This window comes from Rhopilema esculentum, unplaced genomic scaffold (genome assembly GCF_057945365.1).
Source record: "Rhopilema esculentum isolate cy_ngs unplaced genomic scaffold, ASM5794536v1 HiC_scaffold_36, whole genome shotgun sequence".
NCBI lineage: Eukaryota > Metazoa > Cnidaria > Scyphozoa > Rhizostomeae > Rhizostomatidae > Rhopilema > Rhopilema esculentum.
This window is the reverse complement of record NW_028300847.1, coordinates 2,533,898-2,556,061: the sequence shown is the minus strand read 5'-3', so window position 1 is coordinate 2,556,061 and position 22,164 is coordinate 2,533,898. Positions and strand designations below refer to the sequence as shown.

Sequence of the window (22,164 nt, the reverse complement as noted above, 5' to 3'; positions counted from 1 at the left end):
AGCAATTGCATCTTAAATTTTCGATTGAAAAATTACAAAGGATAAGCCAAATAAATGGCGTGTTTTCATTATATCAAGTATGCACTCACAGTTATAATATCTTTTGTGGCAATTATTTGCTGTGACATTATATTGGAAAAAGTGATATTGTACAAACAAACTTGCAAAATGCTAAACAAACTTAAAAGTGTGAAGAATTAATTTGAAAGATGACGTCGCCACAAAAAAATTTGATAGCATTTTTATACATGATGTGTTGAAAAGACATGGCTGCAGTGGATAATAAGACTGTAAATATTTTTCAACCAAAATTTATTTGCCCCCAACCAAAATTTTGCAATTAATTTATCTCGATTTACTGAAGTATAAACATTAAACTAATATGCATTTGTGTAAACAATAAGATGTAACAATGTTTTCAGGTTCTTAATAAACTTGATATCTGTGTGGGTTGAGGACCACCAGAGCCTATCAACTATGGACAATTAGCAAAACTTTTAGATAAAGGATCATTTGAATAGAAGTTTTAGTGAAGTTTGTAAAATTTTTTCATTAAATAGCTAAGAATATAAAAAATTTAATATTCACAAAACAAAGTTGATGATGTATCACACATTATCAGTCTATTATGCTTCATTTGCTAAATTTACATACCCTAACGGGTGGGTTTGAGTCCTGAATTCTGGTACATTAGTATCTACATGAATTTCAACAATATGAATGCCAGGTATCATTGCCAAGCCTAGAGTTCTTGCTTCTTCACCTTCCTCAGGTCCTGCAAGAAATTAATACATTGCCTGATAATAATACAGCCCCTTTCTTCTGCTTGACATGAAAAGTAAACATGTTAATGGTTTCTAGTTAATCTGTTAATAGAGAGACTAATAAAGCAAAAAGCATGAAGTCTAGGGTCTGTCGATGTAGCAGAAAGGTGACAGTTGCAAACTGTTAGACAGACTCAATGATGATCTACAGTCAACAATGGAATACAATCAATGATGCTCTGATGAAGCCCCTGATTGTTACACGGTGCAGAGTAATTGCAATATGACGACCTTTGGTCTGACATTTAAACAAATGAGCTACAGCTGTTCTGGATATACTGATCAATATATTTTCAATCATCCAGTTATTTTTAACATAGGGTTTAAAAAATATTTAACCTAGACAAAAACTTTACTAGCCTGAAAATCAATGCTGTTTCAGGCCATACCAGGAATGAAAATAGTACACATAAACAGGCAAAAATTTCATGCAGAATTGGGAAACTAAAGACAATATGTGATAAGAATGTCATATTTCAAACAGGGTCTAAAAATGTTTACTGTTTAAAGGTGGTAACTCATGATAAAGCATTGTTGTTAACCGCACTTCTTAGAAAAACAAAGCGGGTGCCAGGTGTGAGCTTATGATTGCAGGCCTCTCTGAGGATGGCCTGCTTTTCAGAACTTTTTTTTGCAATCACAACAAAATGTTGCAAATTGACCACTAACCATTTGGCTTGACATACTCTTGGCACTGTCCCAATATAACATTTTGGTCTTTGTCTGTGCATAAAAATGAGCCAACTAGTGTCCTTCCATCTGAGATTTTCACTTTGAAGGTTTTGTTTAATAGTTTTTTTAGCAACATGTGTTCCTTGTCAATTTTATCACCCTGAAAGAGTTTGAGAATATATTCATTAAAAATTGCAAGTCAGTCAAGAGGAACACAATGAACATTTTTAAAAACAATGTGGGCTTTGGAGTTGAGCTGGTTTTTTAGGCAGATTATTCTTACTTAGCAACAAAAACCCTAAAACAAAGAAACTTTTCACTGAATTTATACTTATAAAATGTGTTAAATTTCAAGTGCATGAATTATTTTTACCCTAAATTGCAAGGTTGATGAGTAGCATTTTTTGAAAGAGATTGAAACTTCTACATGTTGCTTCAATATAAAATGATAATTAGCACGAAATTTTCATGAGAAGGTTTGTTTTGGGGGTTTTAAAAACAATGAGTGATAGTGACAAAGCATAAGAATCAGTGACATTACAAGGTTTGCAGATAGTGCTGTCTTCACAATAAACACACCATACCACTCAGTCAGGATTGTTAGTCAAACAATTGTGCCAATTGTGATACCAGCATAAAATTTTGCAAAAAGGGGTAGTCTGATACCCTGAAAAGATATGATATGGAACCCAACTGAAAATTGCTCCCTTTGGCTATTTTCAGACTGGGGTTCCTTGCCTGAAGCCCCTAACACCATTATTAAAGTAGATACAATAGCATGAAACTTTCCAAAAAGGGGCAGTTTGATACTACTGAAAATTTCCCTCTTTTTCTATTTTTAGACTGGGGTACTTTGCTCCAGAACCTTTAAAGACGGTGTTACATCTCAGTTGTACTTTAGTACTACATCACAATACTTTGTGATATAGGACAGTTTGGTACACTGAAAAAGATAGGATATAGACCCTAACTAACAATTGCCCCTATTTCAGTCATACTTTGCTACAACAGCAAGAAAATTTGCAAAAAAGGACATTTTGATGCGCTGAAAAGATTGGGTATGGACTCTGACTTAAAATTGGCCCTCTTGGCTATTTTAACTGTGTAAATCCAATAGCAAACTCCATTCTGCTTAGTGTACTAAATGCCAAGTACTTCCCTGTTTGCAAATTTTATGATGTCAGGGATAACATGCCCTTTGTCACAGTCGAAAACCTGGAAATGGGATATTCAACCTAAATTTTTAGAAGGTTCCATAAGAAAAAAATCACCTCAACAGAAATCATTGAAATCAGCAAATTTTGTTTATAAAAAGTGTGCCTTTCTCTAAACTTGTCAAATTTCATTTCATAGGCACTTTAAAAGGTCACATGCAAACAATTGCATAATTGCAGCCTATATAGTTATGTAGCAACATAAAGAGCCAGGCCAATCAGATATAGCAAGCTATGAAATAATAGCAAGGGAATGTCAATGATGGAATGTTTGCTCAAGTGAAAAGAAGTATGCATGAGACTTAGAGACTCTACACTACAGTTGGTCTATTGCCGTCTGTTTGAGGTTTCAGTGGTTTTCTATACTTCACACTGTCGCACAGAGTCACTGAGTCAATATTAAACAAATTGCAAATTTTCTTGATCATTGCACAGCCATCGGTTTTGTATTTTATTAGACCCAACTAGTTCAGCTATTGTTTGAGTACATCATTTGCAATCCAGAGGTAGCTTATTGCACAGTGGCAAACATATATTTTGCTAAATTATTTTACTTGTACTTTTTGCTCATTATCGTTGTTTCATTTAATTCATAAAAGCTAGGAGAATCTTTCAAAACCAAGTGGAATGTAAATTAAAAAGCTGTCAGTAGACCTTTGACACGTTTTTTCTGCATCTCAACTTTCTAGGCCATTCCCTCGGTGGATATTTTAGCTAAAACAAAACAAACCCTTTGTCTCTCAGAAACAAATATTTGTCGAAAACCAAACAATAGCTTGCACAATTTTCATTCACAGAGGTTTTTTATAGGGTGCACTTTCATTAGCCTAATGGCTTCTTCAAAGGAATGGCAGGCTCTCTGTTGTGTTTTTTTGACAATTTATGTGACATTTGTTGAGTGGCTGAAGGTGTGACATGGGATAAATCTCGTTTAAGTACAAAAAAACTGGGGAATAACTTAATTCTTTCTTTACTCTGAATTTGAAAACAAATGGCACAACAAAAGTCTGATTTTTTAAATGATGAATGATAAAGGTAGAAGGAAAGAAGAAAGATGGTAATTCATGTTTTTCTACGTTGTGCACTTTTCTGCATTCCTAAATTTGAGTCATTCGATAAGGGGCAAAGGCCGAAGTTTTCATCAAAAAAGTGGCTTCCAGTAATGTTGCTCATGTAGAAAGATGAAAAGCCGACAAAACTGTCGGCGAAGGTGAAGGATCCGGTTCGGATAATCCGATTAACCTCGTGTCAAACACGTCAAGGAGTTTTTTTGACTACATCAACGGATCACAGGTCGCCTAGGGTCAGGGAACGCTCTCCTAGAAATATGACATCAAGCAAAACATGGTAGCTCTCCGGATTGTCAATGTCCGCCAAAACTGTCTTTATGCAAGCATGTAGGTTATACAACAAATTATGTGTTCGTAGCATGTTGATTTCATTAGGAGAATCTGAGCTGAGGAAAATAATTTTTGCTGAAATCGTTCCAAGGGACCACGTGACTCTACAACTAATTTTTGGACGACAAAAAATATTTCGTACTTTAAATATTTGACTATAGAAATTGAAACTTTCTCTAAAAAATAAGGGCGTGGTCCCTAAAAGTATCTGACCACGCCCTATTTCGCAACAGTCAAAAATATTTTTGGATCCGCGCCGCTATTGCTCCAACTCTTGTGTTGTGGGAGGGCTTACAGTCCGCCATTACAACTTCTAATTTTTCAAAAATGAAGCAATTCGTAAATTTTTTCAGATGCAAATGTCAGTCCTCTAGTTCTATTAATTACCTGGGCGTTCTCTGTGTAATCAACATTTGCTTTGGTAACCTCTTCCGCAGCATCGTCTGCCATTTTGCTAGATATTTTGATTCCCCATTAACCCACAATGCAATGGAGATGACTAACCTACCCACAATGCAATGGATGTCGTTAACAAATTTTTGTTGAAGATTTCTATAAGCCTTGAAAGGGAGTTTAGGTTACCTTTAGACGACAAAAGAAACATTTAACCGTCGTATTACTTTCTTTATATGCTTAAATTTTATTGGAAATAGCTCTGTAGCACTTACATGGTCCAATCTGACGCAACAGGTAATATGCAGCGAAGAAAAGACTTGAAAATTGCCGTTGTTTGTTCCAGCAACCAGAACCGCAGTATGGAAGCACACAGCGCAATGAGGTTGATTTTTGACAACTGATTTTGTGGGCAACTGATTTTGTTATATTCAGTTTCTATTTAATACATTGGTTATTATATTTATTGTTTCTTCTGCCATGAATCTTAATTAAAGTTGTTTCACTTCACAGAAAGCGTGGCTTCCAGGTGCAATCGTTTGGTACGGGAACTTACGTTAAGCTTCCCGGACCAGCTCCCGACAAGCCAAATGTTTATACGTTCGGGACAACAACTTACGATGAAATGTATAAGGAACTATATAAAAAAGATGCATACTTGTATCCTTATTTCTGTTTTTCAGTTTCAGGTTTGAAATTTGTCTGAAACTCGGCGTGCAACCCTTTTGTTTACTTTTAGGCCTGAATGTTGACCACCCGTTGCTGGCCTAACTTGAACAAATTTTGATTTAATTGCACTTCCGAGCAGAAAAAATAAACGGAGTGACACTTTTGAAAAGCACTTATGCTTGGAAAGTAGGTAACTGCTTTTAGTCGCAAAACTGTTTTTATGATTTATTAACAGAACTTTTTTCAGAATCTAGATTGATCATTCCATGGGCTCCGCCTAAGCTTGAAGTAATTTGTCAGTTACTGTTGATTTGAATGAAAATGGATATCATGTAATTTTTTGAAAATCTTTAATACAATTAAATTTTTGTGAAAGGGTTATTGTTCTGTTAAAGTGAAATTTATGACAATGGCTGATTGGCAAGAGAGCGATCTGTTGCTTCCAATTCAATGCCCTGTTACTAGGACAATTTATATGATAAAGTTTGACAAATTATTAGTGGAGTTGTAGCCTCATAGCTCCCCTTGTTTCAAAGGTCCCTGGGTATTATCTAACAATGGTTGTGTTACTTTTTTAAGAAAGACTTTTTTCATAAACATTAATGTGTATGTCATTTTCAAACGGTTGAAGTTATGTCATGTCCATAGATGTCCCCCAGTTGTGTAGCATTTATTGTTCTTCGGAAACAAGGTGTTCCTTCCAATTTATTAATCTTTCATAAATCTTTTTAATTGTGGTTTCAACCGTCTAACTTGCTATAGTTTCAATGTAAAAACCTAAAGCAATATAGAATATGAAGGGGTGGGTGAAGTATTTTCCTCAAGAACAGTCATGATTCTCATCATTGATTTAAGTTTTATTGTTGATTTAAATCTCATAGTTTTGGAAACACCTTATCAATCTTCTTTGCCCATGTCTATTATCTCATAGTTCAGGACGTGTTTTTCTTCATTCTAGCATTGCCCTAGGAAATTATAATCTTCATGTTGATTAATTTTTTTGAAAATGCCAGTCTTGTCTCTTTTGTAAAACAATAAGCTAACAATAATAAACTTTTCTTATTAAATGGGCTTCTATTGCCTTTTCTGGTACTTAAATGTTTATGGTATACATGTTTTTGGAACATTTAGCAATTTTAATGTATATTATTAATGTATAATATATAAAACATTAAAAAATTATTACTTGTAATGTTTTATAAAAGTGACTAATAATTTTAAATTAATTGTAAATAAAGTGCTACTTCAGTAGAGTCGTTCAAGACAAACAAGCGCAGACAAAGGTTTTACTGCAAGAAAAGATCTTGCACCCATTAAACTATATTTATAGCCAGGAAAATGAAGGAATCTTAAAGCTGGCAAAGTAACAGTATTCTTGCAGCTGGATTTCAGATTCCCAGAGACAATGATCATTTATTGGTTGTCCAGTGAGATGCGAGGAGAAAAGCTCAACACAGTGAATCAAGAGATGCAGGAGTCAAAAACCTGAAGATTTTTTCTGAGAGATCTCTGGTTAGAAAACTGGAAACTACCTCAAGTATTTCAACTTTGCATTAAAATATACCTGGATTTAAATGTATTTGGGCTCAAAGTCAAGGAAAGCCTTTCATTGGGATGTATTGGCTACATGATTTCAATTCAATAAACTTTTACAATGGGACTTCATATCAATTTTGGATTTGATAACTGTCATTCATTCTAAGTTGGAACTACAAACATGGAACTATGTTACCACGAACCTATTGTGGAACACTTGAGTGCATATTTTTATGAATTTGAAAGGTAGGGGATATAAAGTTGATATTTTAATCACAAAGGTTTAAACTGTGTTGTTTAAACTTTTATTGATGTTAAAACTATTTGAATTAGCAGTTTGCCCTACAAACCAAAGAGATGCTTTGCAATCTGATGACAAGAAAATAACCCAGTTGTGAATAGGTTCTAACAGTGTGTTTGGTTTGGAAACTTCACATGTAGGGATTTTTTAGAAGAAAGCTTTAGAAAATAACATATGAAGTTCCTCAAGCATGAAACTACCATGAAGTACTGTAATTTTGGCTCGTACCTGTAGTATAAAAGATAACACAACACTGTTGCCTCTTGCCACAGTGGGCAGACATGTACCAGCTCGAGACGACCACTAGGATGCCAAATTAGAAAATATAAGAAATGAGAATCAGGTTAAGAGCTGGGAATGCCTAGGTAATGGGTAATGGAGTCCAAAAAAATAATAACAGCCTGCAAGAATTATTTCAATTGGTGGCTGTCTCCAAACTTGATCTTTGAATTTGAACAAAATTGAATTGTTCATCAGTAGGCAGAAAAAACAAATGTAAGGAATCAACTCCTTTTAATGGTAATGATTCTCCATTGATTGATTGAATATTAAGCTGCTACAATTTTTAATGGATTAAAATGTTTGGGAAATGGAACAAATTGAATTTTGTAAATATTGATTGGCTGTTTGGCATAAAATTTTGAATTCTAAAAATAGAATTTCTTCAAAAAGTTTCAATTCTTCACAACCATACTCAAAAGTCTCTCATCCTTTTTACCGTTGTAAAATGTTTTTGGCATGCACAGAGCCTGGGACTATCCAAAAAGGGATATGTTTCTGTCTTTAATCTGCTTAACGAGTTTGAGGGTGAATGCGAACAATTAGAATTGTTTTTAGACGCCATTAAGTGTATCTGCAATGACTGGAGCATTTGGAGCAACTAAAAATGTTTTGGGGAAGAGGGGCTAAGCATGCAAAAACCCAAGGGAGGTTGCGGTACCTATTAGTCCAACTTGTGAAGCTTTGTCTCCTTCATTACCCAGACCCTTCATTGTCAAAATGATTATCTACACTGCTCACGAATGTCTATCCCGTCCAGGGGTGTAGTGCCAAGTTTTGGTTTGATAATGCCAAATTATAACCAATTTCTACTTTTGTTTTTAGCAACATTATGTGCAAGAGCCCCTTTGTTATTTTGGTAGCACTACACTACTGATCCCATCTACAAACTCCCCTTTCTGAAGAGTTAGTGTCTCTATGTCAAAATACAACTTGTCTTCTCGACACCTGTCTGACAACCTGCCAAGTTGTGTGACCTTGGTCTTTTGACTTCATTGACCTTCGATATGCAAGCATTTTCTTGTAAAAGCTTGTATTTACTGAACATAAGGCCGATCACTTGGCAGAAATTGAAGCTAGGGTACTGCTCTATAGTGTCTGCAAGTCAACCTATAGTTTTCGCTGGCTTACCTTATTCCCAGTTTTCAGGGACCCTGGAAGCTAAGAAAAATTCCATGCATTTAAGGGCTGTATAGCGTCACGCAAACGTGCAGTTTGTTGACACTATTATACCATTTCAAGATTTCGTAGTATGAACATAACATTACATCCGAGAGGCAAATTACTCCATGGAAATATCGTACACCTATAGTAAAAATACTATTGTCTTATTTACGAAACCTTAAAAATCCGTTTGTCTTGGTGTAAAATCTCGTACGCTATTTGCAAGAGGAATCTGCACCTCGATTACAGTATTCTCTCCAATTAGCGGACACCATCGGGCACGAGCAAGGTGTCCGCTAATTGGAAATGACCGCCTTTTGGAAAGTTTTGCAATATAAGTCCCAAATTTGAAAATAGACCCAAGTTTTGTATTTAAAAGGTGCAATCAATGGTGGCGTCAGGGGAGGGCTACAGCCCCTCTGTCGGAAGCATCTAACCCCCCATCGGAGAAAGTTATTGAAAAGAGGTTGAATCGTAGAGGTGGCTATGACCTGAGATTCCAGTAATTTACCACTTTCATGGACAAGAAAACTTAGTAAACTGGGCTGTAAAGAAGCTCAAAGCTGTAAAAAACCAACTAGATCGTCAAAAGTCAAAGTGTTTGAAATAGATATTTGAACAAATATTCATTCGTCTCAGTTTTCTGTTCGCTGGCTCCTAACATTTTTGTAATGTCCGCCAAAAAAGGCCAAATTGACTATTTTGTGCAAAAAATATCCGTTAATTAGAGTCTCCGCTTATTAAGTTTCCGCTTTTTAGAAAGTTTTTATTAGACTTTGACCAGAAAACGATCGGAGAAAAATATTTGTCCGCCAATCAGAGCTGTCCGCTTTTTAGAGTGTCCGTTAATTGGAGAGAATACTGTATATAAATGTTTTTTGGCAATATGTTTCTGGCAATAATTTCTGGCGATAAAATGCACCTTTGTTTATGCAGAACTTTGCACAGTATCTTCAGCTGGGTCCCGCTCTGATAATGAAAGCTTGGAATAAATATATCTTCTGTTTTTTTTAATTCGTCAAAAAAAGATTTCACTCGTTGGTAACCCCGTCCATAGCGTGCAACTCCTAATGAGACTCGAAACTGACTTACCCTGCTGCTATTACAACAATACGCACGAAATAGAAGGAACATAAATAAACAGCACTGGTTCTATTAATTACATATTAGCATCCAGTCCTATTTATTACATTAGAGATTGGATGTGTACATATTTTATTTAAGGTTTAATGAACCCGTCACCGTTAAGTGACACTACTTTACCTTTATTCTACTCCTCGAAAGCCGACAATAGTTTAAGGTCGCGCTCTAAAATCGATGAAATGACGAGTTAAAGGCATTTGACATGCATAAGTACAGCGTATCCGAAAATAACTTCGGCCAAATTGATCAGAGCACGCGCGGAAGGAAGGAAATTGAAAAATTGCTCACGTGAAACCACTGTGCGCTGCTGTAGAATTTCGCCGATTTGCAGAAAAGCGAAAACTGTTCACATGTTTTTCTCTGTGGGCAATCTGATTGGCTAACCGCTGGTGATCGAGTGGCTGTAAGCCACTTTTACCTGTGTCGAATGCCTTTAAGACTATAGGTAGTTTTAGCTTCGGGTCAAGGTTGCCAAAATGTCGTGCGACTTAGTAAAACCAAGTTTAATATCAGTAAAAAACGTCTCGAAGTTATTGCTATGACCCGTTTCTATAGATGAATTGTGCCTAATAGGTAAATGAGAGTAATGAATAGAATGTTTGATTTCCGAACGAAATATACAACCATGCGAGCTTATACCGCTCTTCTCTGTTCTTACGTAAAAAGTTGAATGCTTGCTAAACTTTCAGTCTGCATTAATATGCATCACCAATACTGCAGTAAAGCCACCATGACCATGAAAATTCCCTTGGTGGGAATTTAAGTAGGCGATCGTTACGTCTTCAAAACGGCAATGCAGGAGTAATTCTCAATGTTTTTGTCGTCAGTAAATGTGCCTCAGAACCTATTGTTCACCAAAACGTTTGAAAGATGGGGTTTAAGACGTACTGTGTTTGGAAGAAACTACGAAAATTCATAAACTTAAAACGGGTGACCCGAGTTATGTCGTGAAAAAGGACCTCAGTTAATCCAGGATGAAATAAAACAACCATGGCTACATGTTTGTACAAAACAACTGGTAAATGCAAATTTTGAGCCCACTGATGGCAGATGCCAGGTTGTCACAAACTCATTTGGAATCAAATTTACATCTTTGCAGCTAAGTAATGGAAAAACCTATCCGTCAAGAAGGGTAATTTACATCACTTGACTGACGTGTTCCAAAAGAAGCAACAAAAGGAAGTAGAGGACTTACACAGTGTCGAAGCTTTAGAATTGCAAATATTGGATTCAAACAGCATTTGTAAATGCAAACATTGGATGATCTGCTCAGGAAAACAAAAGTTCACAGCTTTGAATGAATGTCGAGGGATTGTCATTTACGAGCAATTAAAGTGCAGTTTGGCTATTAAGTTTAAAGACTGTTCTGATAAAATTACTCTATGTGAATGATGTCATGGAATGTACCAGTTTGCTGTAGCCATATTCGCCACCAGAATTTTGTCCAACGCCCGGCTAAAGTTTGGCAACACGGAGTTTACTCGCTAAAATGACTGATGACATTAGCTTTAGTTTATAAGCATTTGATTCAGAATTGCAGGCCTGAAGGTTCTACTGTTACTGATTTGGATTCAGTAGAATTACACCTGTGCGCAAAAAAGTGTCCCTGGATTGCACCCAATCAGAGTAGCTGTACAACAACTCTTTTGGTGATTATCTTCCCAATAATAGTTTGGAAATTTAGATGTAATTGTCACCTCATGATGACTACCATTGTAAAGAAATTGTGACATGAACCCATCATGCCTAAAAGTTCTTTTGAATGGAACGTTTTCATGAAACTGCCCTGCTATTTATGATGCCATTGATGTACGAATTAAGTTTCGACCTATTGACGAGCTCAATATTCAAGGAGCCAGTTGTATAAAGAAACATTATTCTTCAGTTTATCTGAATATGTTAATGGCTGTCGTTATTCCCTGTCCGGATCCTGGAACCAAAAAACCCGGATTTCTTGGGTTGTCACTTTCTCAGAAACAACATTTGTCGAATATTTTGCAACCCAAGCTTTCGCTGATGGTCGATGTCATTTTATTACACAATGAGTACTTAGTGTACATATTTAACTTTTTTCTTTTGACTCATTAGGACACTTGTGACTCTAGGCCAACGCTATTGTGCTAAAGGGGGGTTTTAAGGTCCCATTTGTCGACGAAGTTAGTGAACCATCCGTCATTTGCCAACAAGTATGAACAATTGCCGACAGAGCTTCCCTAGATTGCAAAAAACCTCTCTTTTTGCAATGGAATTTTTTCCTAGTGTGGTTTCAGGTATAGCGAAGGTCCTGTTTGAAAGCTTGGCAATGTATTTTATACCTCGATGAATTCTCTAAAAAAGACCTGCATTGGTAGAGATGTTACAAAAGTTACTGGTGTAAGATCCATGTGCGCCATAAGAATGCAAATTTGTCCTGTATTAAACTTGTTTAGTTTTGGCGGGATGAATTTCAAAACAATCTATTGCAGAATTTACTTGACTGTTCATGAATTATTTTCTTGCCACAACGTCCATGGACCATCGAATAAAGATTGTCGATTCACGTGAACAGAACAAAGCATTGATTTTTTCGACACGTTTTGATCATGAAATGCCTGTATATAACGTAGATTGCATATTTGTATGTTAATTCTTCTAACAAATGGTTAATGCATTTAGAAAATGCTCAGGGTGCAGGTCCCGTTAATGCGTTGTGTAGTAAAGTAAATCAGCTATTTCTTGTGCTTGTGTATTGTTTGTAGTTTTACGTATAGTATTTTCTCGTCTTTCTAATTGAAGCAAGTTATATTTTGCATAATTTGTATGTTTTTTTCAATCAATGTACGGTTGTTTCAAAATACCATCGAAATCCATGCAAATAGGTCAGGGGAACACAAATGTTTAGGATGTGGAATTCTTTGGGGTATACGATTTACAACGAGAATCTACAATCCCGGACAAAAATAGCTGAGACTTTTCAAGAAAAGCTGATACTTTTTCTTTCTTTTGAAAAATACCTTTTTCCATCCCCAAATCAAATGTTGAACGCATGATTTTAAACGAAATAATAGAACTACAAATCCAACATTGATTTGGAGGGAGGGTTCGAATTTACAGAATTTACGTAAAGCAGAAAATTTAAAAAAATTGCAGATACTAGCCCTTCAAGTTACGTAACAATTATTAACGACATTATCAAATTTTGTCTCAACAATTTTGTCCGAGATTGTAGATACTAGACCTTCAAATTACGTAGCAATTAATATCATCTGTTGCTACATGAATATTAGAGACTTCAAAGTTTATAGCTGACTAGACCTTTTTACATTGTTTTTAAGGAGAGCCATATTCCTTTGTGGCTACCTAAATCATTTATCTGCTTATCAACACGTTTATCTTATAGCCTTTCATCTTAATCATCTCTTTTCCGTGCATATTCCTTAACTCAGAGTACTCAGATATACCCAAAATGGAATTCTACACATGCTGGACAGAAACAGAAGAATAAAGAAAAGACCAGAGAGATATCAAGACTGTCCAGACGAATTCGATATTGTAGTTACTTGCGAAGAACGTGTTTATGATCAAGTTATTGAAGGCTAGTTTTCTCTTTTTCAGGTTCTGCTGTCATGAAATATGCCGTTGCCGAGGCTCAACTGCCATCAAGGAAGACAATGATCTTTATAAAGAATCCCCCACCCTCTTCTCCAATCAGATTTTTCTTTCATTTCTAGACCGTCAGGCGATAGCTAGTGAAATTCCTTACAAACAACTTTCAACCAGGTTTGATTCAAAACTGTTTTCTTCCACCATTGTCTTACACAAGGACTCTTCTTCATGTCAGTTGTTAATGGCTGAAGGAGTTTCATGATGTTTCTCCTCCAGAGAACTTATTTACCTTCTTATTCCTGTTTTTTCCTACTCTTTTACTCGACATTTGCTTTGGTTCTGCTGGGTGTGTTTGGTTGTGTCTTTGTTGCTGTGTTTATATTCTTGTTGTAACGATATTCTGATTGCAAGAAGTACTGACTCTTCTTATCTTACTAGCCAGGATCTAACTCTACCGGGAAGGATGTACGCGATTATAGTTCATAGTGCGTATATTGAGCTGGGTCTTACTGATGTATATCCAGTTCGATATATGTGACGTAATCTGCTGTATTAATGAACCCTGTAGAGTCCTGTCAGGATGCTTTCAAACAATTACAGACAATAGCCAAATGGAAAAGCTACATTTTACGGTAGTAAGTAAGAGTAACTGGCTGATACGACAAATTTTAAAGCCATTACTCTAAATGATTTCCTTTATAATTCAAAGTTAAATGTTGCCAAATTCACAGCCTTGTTCAAACATGGCACGCCCATATTGAGTTTTTGTGGACAAACCCAAAATTGTTTTCATGTTCCATTGCAATATAGCCATTTTAAGATCGGTCTTTTGGGAAAACGACTTTCATCAGTTGACCTTGGAATTCTCCGAATCAGAGTGGTTTGATGAATAATATCTCTAGACAATCTTTTCATCTCTAAAAAATCCCGTTAAAAATGGACTGGTACAATGGTCGTTATACAGTCAATTCCCGCAAAGAAGAACCTCCCTCCATAAGGGCACCATGTCCCGTCAGTCAACCATGCAGAGTTAACGATAGGCCCTATAGCGCATCTATATTTGGGAAAACATTGTTGCTGTATTGACAGAGCCCGATCGTCGTTTCATCTAGCACTTTGGAATCTATCTACATAAGCATGAAAAAACAGCTTTTGTGTAGAAAGAAGAGTTTGTTCCTACCTAGGTAACATTTTCAATAGGCAAGCGGCACTGATGGGGCAACCTCAACAGTCATGTGCTCGCGTTTCTAATTGGCCGATTTCGATCCACAACTGAACTGGATATTTATATTTCCTAGTTTAGTGTTTTGTCTATGTTCTGACGTTTTATACTCTGAAGAGTGTCAGACGATAAGCTTTAGTATAACTCAAAATGTTTGCTTTTTTCAAAGCCATTTTTAACAATAGGTCTATTGTATAGTCCAACCAATGGGAAATTTAAATGGCCATCGATATGCGGTGGGACATAGTGTCTTAGATCTTAATACTGCTCTTTTCCTTGTTTCAAAGTTGCATATGGAAAAATCAGGACCAGAGTTGTCACTTAAGGATCTTATTTAAAATGTATATTATAATTTTGATTTGATTTGTAATAACTGGCAATAGGGGTAGAATCGTAGTGAAAACAGATGGTTCAATGAAAGTGCAAGGGTTTTACTAATAGCCTCGTGAGTTTTCATACTTAAATAGGTTTATTGTACACAGTGATCGAACTAAATATGACAGCCTGCGGGCTCTTGCAAACAAAGGTTCTTATTTGCGAGGATTTTCTGTATTTGAGTGCAAGTTGATGGTCCAATAAAACAGCCTAAATATAGAAGCAAAAAACGTTCATTTATGGGCTTATCAAAACGAGCTGCATTTTCAAAAGAACGTCAACGTCACCAATTTATTTGGCTTCTCAACTGAAAGGCCTGTCGATATTATATTCTTATCTTACCGATTTACCAAACCATAACACAGTTTAGGCTTATGGTTTAAATTTCATTGTTACTGGATATGTGGCTCGCATATTTTGAAATGTCGCATGATTGCTTGTTGTTACAAAATATTTAAAAAATCGATTTAAAGTATCGATTCTATAGATGTGTGGACAGAAATCAACGGCTGAGAAAGTAGAACAATAAGCAAAATATCCTGCAAAATTTAATAACATTTTTCGGATATTCTGAATGTGTAATAACTAAGCGTAGTAGATACACGGTACAGTGCAAGGTACAGTGCCGTGGCACAGAGTTTACAACTTCCTTGCATTTTTAAATTTTGCCAACAGGGCAAGGTAACGTAGGGATTACTGACCCCATTCATATAATGAAAGTTATAAGGTCTATCAAATCAAAAACCAGCTCAATATCTCTTATTTCCTACTGTTTTCAGCAATGCTTTATTGATTCAATATTTCAAAGCCGTTGTGACCTGTGGCTGTTTCATCTAGTGCCACCGTGTTTAACAAAAAACCTTCCCTGTTTAGATAAGATGAAGTTGAGGTATTTTGTTTCTCAGTAAAAATTTGTTCAAGTGTTACAAATTCGTACCAACCAGAGATATTGTTTTATTGATGGTTCCGGGACTATCCCTGTTTGAATATTCTTTATCATATATTCTTAATAATATTTTTATCATTTCTCTTGGTTGTTTGGTTTCCTAAGCATGTTAATTCATATTATTTTCGAGTGCTTTGAATTGCGAACCATTTAATGGATATTAGGTTAAAATAATTAGCATTTGTTTGTAGTTTATCAAGGCAACCAAGCGAGAAAAGAAGCAGATTGGGTCACCTGTAAATGACTATTTTAGAATCTGGTATTTGTTGGGGAGACGAGCGAGCCAACGTCATTCAATCAGTGTGGCAACCCTCAGATAACAAGAGTGATTATAGCTTCGTTCCGTGCGCATGCTCTTTGCCTCCACTACGGAATTTCGCCTCACTCGTGTAAAAACTTTTTCTTGTTCGTCTCCCCGATAAGTATATGGGTTTAATCTAGAAAAAGATCTTTTGAAAATTGAAGAGTGAATTTAGCTCGTACTGGCTGCTGGGAGGTGAATCCTGTCCAAATCTAGTCGCATTTGACTGGAGCTGGGCCAACCCTTGGTGATAAGGTTTTTCTTAGGGTGTAAAATTTGATATCCTTCTTTTTGCACGTGATTTATATCTGGTAGACGTGATCAATAAGACGACAATTTAAAATGCTTTCCATGCAATCAACTTATTTAGGTTCGACTATCTCTTTGTTAGATATAAAATGAAATTTCTGCTGAAAAAGGCAATTATTGAATTATACTAAATAAGTTAGCGCTTAACTAACATCATAAAGCCTAGTTGGTTTTATGTCGCTAGTTCTTGCACACAAAATATTCTTTTGCTTATTATGAATTCAAAACAATGTCATGGCAGGTCTGGAGAAAGGCTATATCAATGACCTGGTTGTCGTGACAGAGATTCGACAATTATCATCTGTGTATCAAATGTTATTGAAAATGATGAAATGGTTGTTATAAAGGCCATCGATCTATAAAATTGTTCCTTGAAGACATTAGATGCATTTGCATCTCAAAAATCATTTAGTGAACTTGCCCATGATGCGATATTGATCAGTAATTTTCAAGCACACTATATATATATTCACCAAATTTCCTTATGTTTTTAAATGTTTTAATGGCAGCATTTAAAATCCCTGTGTCAATCAATGTAGCAGTGAATTATGTAAATTAGCCGTGGTCCTGTATTTTTCCCCCAAATGTTTTCATAAGACGTGAATAGCTTGCCAGTTTTGGATAAAGCTTTTCGTCGTGTCTTTTTCTACAATAAAGTATGAATTTTTGCCTTGTTTGTTTGGTTTTGTGGAAAGATTTCCTACAAAGAATCTTGGACGTAGTCGCTACTGTTTTGATTTGAGAATACATTGATGGTGTTATATGTGGCACTTGTCTTGTTGAGAGTCACTTGCATTTGGCTATGACGTCATTCCAGATAATAACTCATTTCTGTTTGAAAGCTCTCGTTGTCCTACTTAATAACGGGACAGAGCATGCGCGATAATTGTCCAGTAAAATGCACATGCATTTTGACGCCATCTTGATGTGTATGATACAGGATACTTTCATTCGCTCATCCCAACAATAGCTAAATCTGTCTTCATAGTAATGATATCTCTGTCGGTCACTTCATTTCGATTTTTCATACAAATTTTCAAATCGGTTATATTCCACAATTGCTTTCTTTGCGCATCAAGTTAACTGATAACCATTTGAAATTCTCTTCAGAATTCTTACTGGTATCATGAATCATAATTAGGTACGCCGTTTTTGAACGCGTGTAATTATCTGACTATCTAATATCGGAGCAGTGTCAGGCTAAACTGCATCCATATGCATTTCAAAATTTCCACTATTTTCCATATCCTTAAATGCTGTCTGGAAAACACTCCCCAACCGAAGCTTTTGCCGGGTGGGGGATACAATTCTTAGACATGGTGCTTCAATTACTGACAGATCTAGTGATTGCGTGTTACAATTCGCCCTTCTCCCAAATCGATGGGTATCCTTTGCCTGTACCATCTAATATTCTCTTACTTCCTATTCATCTAATTCTCCAAAAACCTTTTCCTTTTTACATCACGGCTGATAGAAAATATCTTTGTATGATCATCCGTATTGTCTTCCTTGATGGCTGTTTGGGCTTATATTATTTCTTCGTTAAAAATCAATTTTTTAAATAGAAACCCATATCTCCGACAGGAAAAAGAGACTTTTTTCTTTTAAAGAAAAGGGTTGACGTATGTTTAAATATAGAGAATAAAAGTGGTAAACTTGATCACATAAAGTGCATGCTATAAGACGCCTAGTGTTAAGTTAATAAGGAAGTTCCCAGTTTGCAAAAAAAACTGCAAAATGCTCTATATACGTAGGGTGTGTTGTCTGAAAGGTTAAGTTACAGTAGGAAATCCTTGAAAAACTTTATTCTGTTCGTTATAAAACGTTAGCTATTGAGTAGCTGTATCTTTTGCAACCTTTGTTTATAAGCCACATATTGAAAGAGAAACATTTTTCGCTTTTTCTCTTATGTATTGGCATATTCATTCCAATATTAATTCAAGAAGAGAATTAATGTGAGATCTAATTTTCTGTTAAGCCCACCTTTCTAATGACATTTATTTATTCAATCCACAGATATGTCAAAGAGAGAGCAGCATTCTTTTACTCCAGTTCATATTATCAACATTGAAATAGCTGATAATCATGAAGAGGCTACAATTGGAGCAGGACAAATCGTCGAGCTCTGTGAAATAGTAAGTGCTTTTTGAGCTGCTATTTTTTCCGTTAATTTATCACAAAGTAGAACCTAAGCATCTAAGATCACATATAATCTATCTGAACCCGATAAATCATAAGGCTTTTGTTGGAAAAGAGCATTGTCTCCTAAAGACTCTATTTCCACCAGACACCCCTTTTGCACCGGTATAGCACGCTCTAAATAAATATTATCCATATTCTAAATCTTAAAAGATAGATTGCTAGGGACTGCCAACCAAATTGACTATCAATATACTCCTTTAGACAGGAACCCTCTGGAAAAACCTTTGACATTGCAAGTCCTATATGTACCTTTAGAAATGATCCCAAAACAGGCGGATTCTTGAAAATTTTTCAAAAACAGTCGGAGCTCTTTTTTAATGGGATATAAATATGCCCGTACCCTTTTGCACCTCGGTATATTTAAATCAACCCTTGTTTTTTCATTATGCCATGGCAAGATTATGAATTATGATGTTCTAAGTTGACACTTTCGTGGTTGGTAAAATGGGCTCTTGACCGGTGATATTTCTTTCGAATGTTTTTCTAATTACAAGACCTTTAAACTTAGTATTGCACTGTCGATCATCATTCTAAGATTTCATAATAATAATAATGAATAATAATTAAACCATAGACAGGTAAACTTGTTCAGCAATATTTTTGCTGCCATCAACCAAGGACCTGTTAACCTAGATGTTCTAAAATAGTCTAAATATGTTTCAAAAATATATTCACAATATGTTTTACAAAGTCCTTGCAGAAGCTCTTGAATTTTAGAATTGATGTTTTGTGTTCCTTTCGGATTTTATTGAATATTTTTGCACCCTGGAAGGCAAACGTTTTCCGTCCTGCTTTAGATCTCACTTTTGGAAGCAATAAACTGTGTTCGTTTCCACGAGTTGCTTTACCATGTTTAATTTTCTGAAAGTACGTCATAAAGTCAGGCGGTGCAAGGCTGTTGAAATGTCAGCTCATTCTGGCAAGGCGTTTTGTTAAAATATCGACCTGGAAAAATTCATACCTCCAGTTTTACTTTAGAAAAGCTTTTTTATCACACCGTTTATCTTACTGTACCTGCAATCATGACCTTTCTTACTCACTATTTTATCTTCATTTGTTTTAGCTTGAAGAATTGGATGATATGGAACACAATCTCGATGAAATATTACAAGCTTTTGAAGAAAAGATTGGACGACACATATTGCACACTGTTGCCTTTTATTGAATTAATCCTTAGACAAACAGTTTTTTATCGATTAAAGCCCATTGATTTCCTTACTATTCATAGTAAGGTCACTGGGATGATGTAATTTCTTTAAGAATGAAGAGTTCATCTAAGTGTTTTGCAGAATAGCGCAAATATTACCTCGAACAAATTCGAGTAGTGACCCAAACTCTCCACCTCAACCGACTGTTCGTTAAACCCCTTAAACACTTCTTATGGTATATTTGAATTTCTGATTCGCGGAATACAGTAATCCATGAAGAAGTGGAATTTGTAAATACTGCCTATGGTTAATCATGGGCTCCGACACAGGCTAGAGAAAATTTAACAAAAGATTTTGAAAAAAGCTCTATTAATTTGTAAAAAAGTAGGGAAGCATTGTCCCTCGCCCCCCCCCCTTTTCGTCGGAGGCCCTGTTAAGTGAAAGGATAGAAGCTGTATTTACGTAGCAGCTTTACAATCTTTCGCCTTTTATTCAGTTATGAATAGATACCTTTTGTGCCACATTGTCAAGAACGAAGCTACTTGGGTTTTACCTTCGTTTTTTGTCGCTTTTTCATGTTTGTCCGTGAACAGCTTTTCACAACAGACGATCGTCTGTAAATGAAAACTGTGACTGAAACTGTACAAATCTTGTAAATGTGTCTTCATCTTTTGCATTAACTAGAATAGTTTCATTTCTAAATTTAAAGTACTGTTTTGTAATAGGCATTCTATGTAAGATGTATTTAGACCCAAGGCAGTATCGTTAGTACCTCTATTGTTAATATGGTCTTAGATTAACAAGGATATTACGACGTATTTGTTTTCTATTCAAAATAAGTTTCAAACTAACTTGGAAATCTGAGATGAATGACGGAAAGAAGTTTGCAGTTTCTGTTTTTAACCTTCTACTCAAATTGGTATGCAGGAGGCAGTTTTAATTGTTAAAGGACGATTGTAAAACGTAGCAATAGCCTATTTACATTATCCAAACATAGGAAATTAGATAGTATCAGGATACTTCGGAACTTAGTGCCTGTAAGACTAGAAGGGGATTTCCCTTTTTGAACTTACGAGGCGATAATGTCAGCAATTTCTAAACACTGTACCCTCAGTTACCTTGCAAATAGAATCTAGGTGATACAACCCTTGCCACACAAATGCTACAAGAATATATATGGGAGAATAATGTATTCTAAAGGAGATTACAAGACAAAGAATTTTACAGATAAATCAACCGTTTGGTTCTCTGCTAAATACCACCTAAAAGGACTTGTGATAGTGTGACAAAAATTAACCCTTATCCTTACCTAGAAGTTTATTTTACTTTCGTCTAAACATGCCAACTGCTGTGCAAATCTTACCTGAAGCACATTCGTTGGTATATTCAACATTCGAATAAAAAAGCTAGCCGAAATAGCCACATAGACATTCAAATGTTTACTCACACAGTGAAGAAATGCGCCCTGTCTATTTGGAATCTTGTGATTCATCAAGATCGTAAGTATCAGCATCCTTTCTTAAAGCATAACTCTCTTGCTCACTTTTATTCTGATTAAGGGACCATCAAGATTCATTTGGATCTCTGCAATGCTTTCTTGTAACGCTTTATTCGCCCATCGCAAATTTGTTGTCTAGCCCGGAGCAGGAGAATGTTTGAACTTCAGCTTAGATTTTCGGCTCCGTCTCAATTCGACTTTCAACTCCGTCTCGTTCCTATCGATAGAAACTTAAAGAGTTGTTAAGCATAATAGAATAATAATATGTGAACAAATTTATTTGACATCTATCACACCACAGAAAGGCGCACCCTCTAAATAAAGATGAGGGCATAAGATTTTTCGAAGCCAGGTTATCTGTTGCATTACAAAGCAGGGGGGGGGGTGGCTGCTCCCTTAAACTTAAACCGATTAGGAACAGAATTACCCAGCGTGCAGACTCTGTTGACAAAATTGAAAAAAGGAGAAAAAATAGTTTCTGTGCAACCGAGCCCCGCCTTTCTTGTTCACAGGTTCCTCAAAATCACGGAACCGAATTTCATTGGTTTGGGGAATTTCAATTGTTTTTTTAGTTTTGAATGTAGTGCCTTCAAGCAGAGGTATAAATAAATGGTATCAGGATAATAGAATAGGCCTGTTTGTTGTTTTAACAACTAAAATTATCTAAATTCTCTTTTGAATACTTTCAGAATTAATGGCTAGTTTTTTTCAAGCTCTTGGAGATATTTATTACATCACAGTCTTTGCACGGGACGGCGAGGCAAGCTGTTGTTCTTGTGCTTAAAATAAAATGTTGATGTCAGCGAACAAAAAAGCGGCTCGGTTGCGAAGGATCCGAGTCTGCATGCAGGCTAGAACAAAATAGGATGAGGAAGGCTTTCGCAGAATCATAAAATATAAAGAGCTACCGACAATATAGTTAAAGGCTATCGAAAATGGTCTTTTTCTGAAAATCACACTTTAATGTTCCCCTCTTTTACCTA

General features: G+C 35.8%; 2 protein-coding genes across 2 annotated transcripts; one reads left to right on the top strand and one right to left on the bottom strand.

Annotated features, from left to right (window-relative positions):
- Positions 1 to 536: 536 nt before the first annotated feature.
- Positions 537 to 4,633, bottom strand: LOC135688466 (N-alpha-acetyltransferase 38, NatC auxiliary subunit). Its single transcript, XM_065205326.2, has 3 exons — positions 4,498 to 4,633; positions 1,494 to 1,656; positions 537 to 775 (listed from the first exon to the last, which is right to left on the bottom strand). Exons 1-3 carry the CDS (start codon positions 4,558 to 4,560, stop codon positions 627 to 629), a joined length of 375 nt encoding a protein of 124 aa, XP_065061398.1. The 5' UTR covers positions 4,561 to 4,633; the 3' UTR covers positions 537 to 626.
- A 9-nt stretch (positions 4,634 to 4,642) lies between these two features.
- Positions 4,643 to 20,565, top strand: LOC135688465 (RNA polymerase II subunit A C-terminal domain phosphatase SSU72). Its single transcript, XM_065205325.2, has 5 exons — positions 4,643 to 4,888; positions 5,017 to 5,163; positions 13,030 to 13,169; positions 18,350 to 18,468; positions 19,599 to 20,565. The coding sequence occupies exons 1-5, from the start codon at positions 4,779 to 4,781 to the stop codon at positions 19,698 to 19,700; spliced, it is 618 nt and encodes a 205-aa protein (XP_065061397.2). The 5' UTR covers positions 4,643 to 4,778; the 3' UTR covers positions 19,701 to 20,565.
- Positions 20,566 to 22,164: the final 1,599 nt, after the last annotated feature.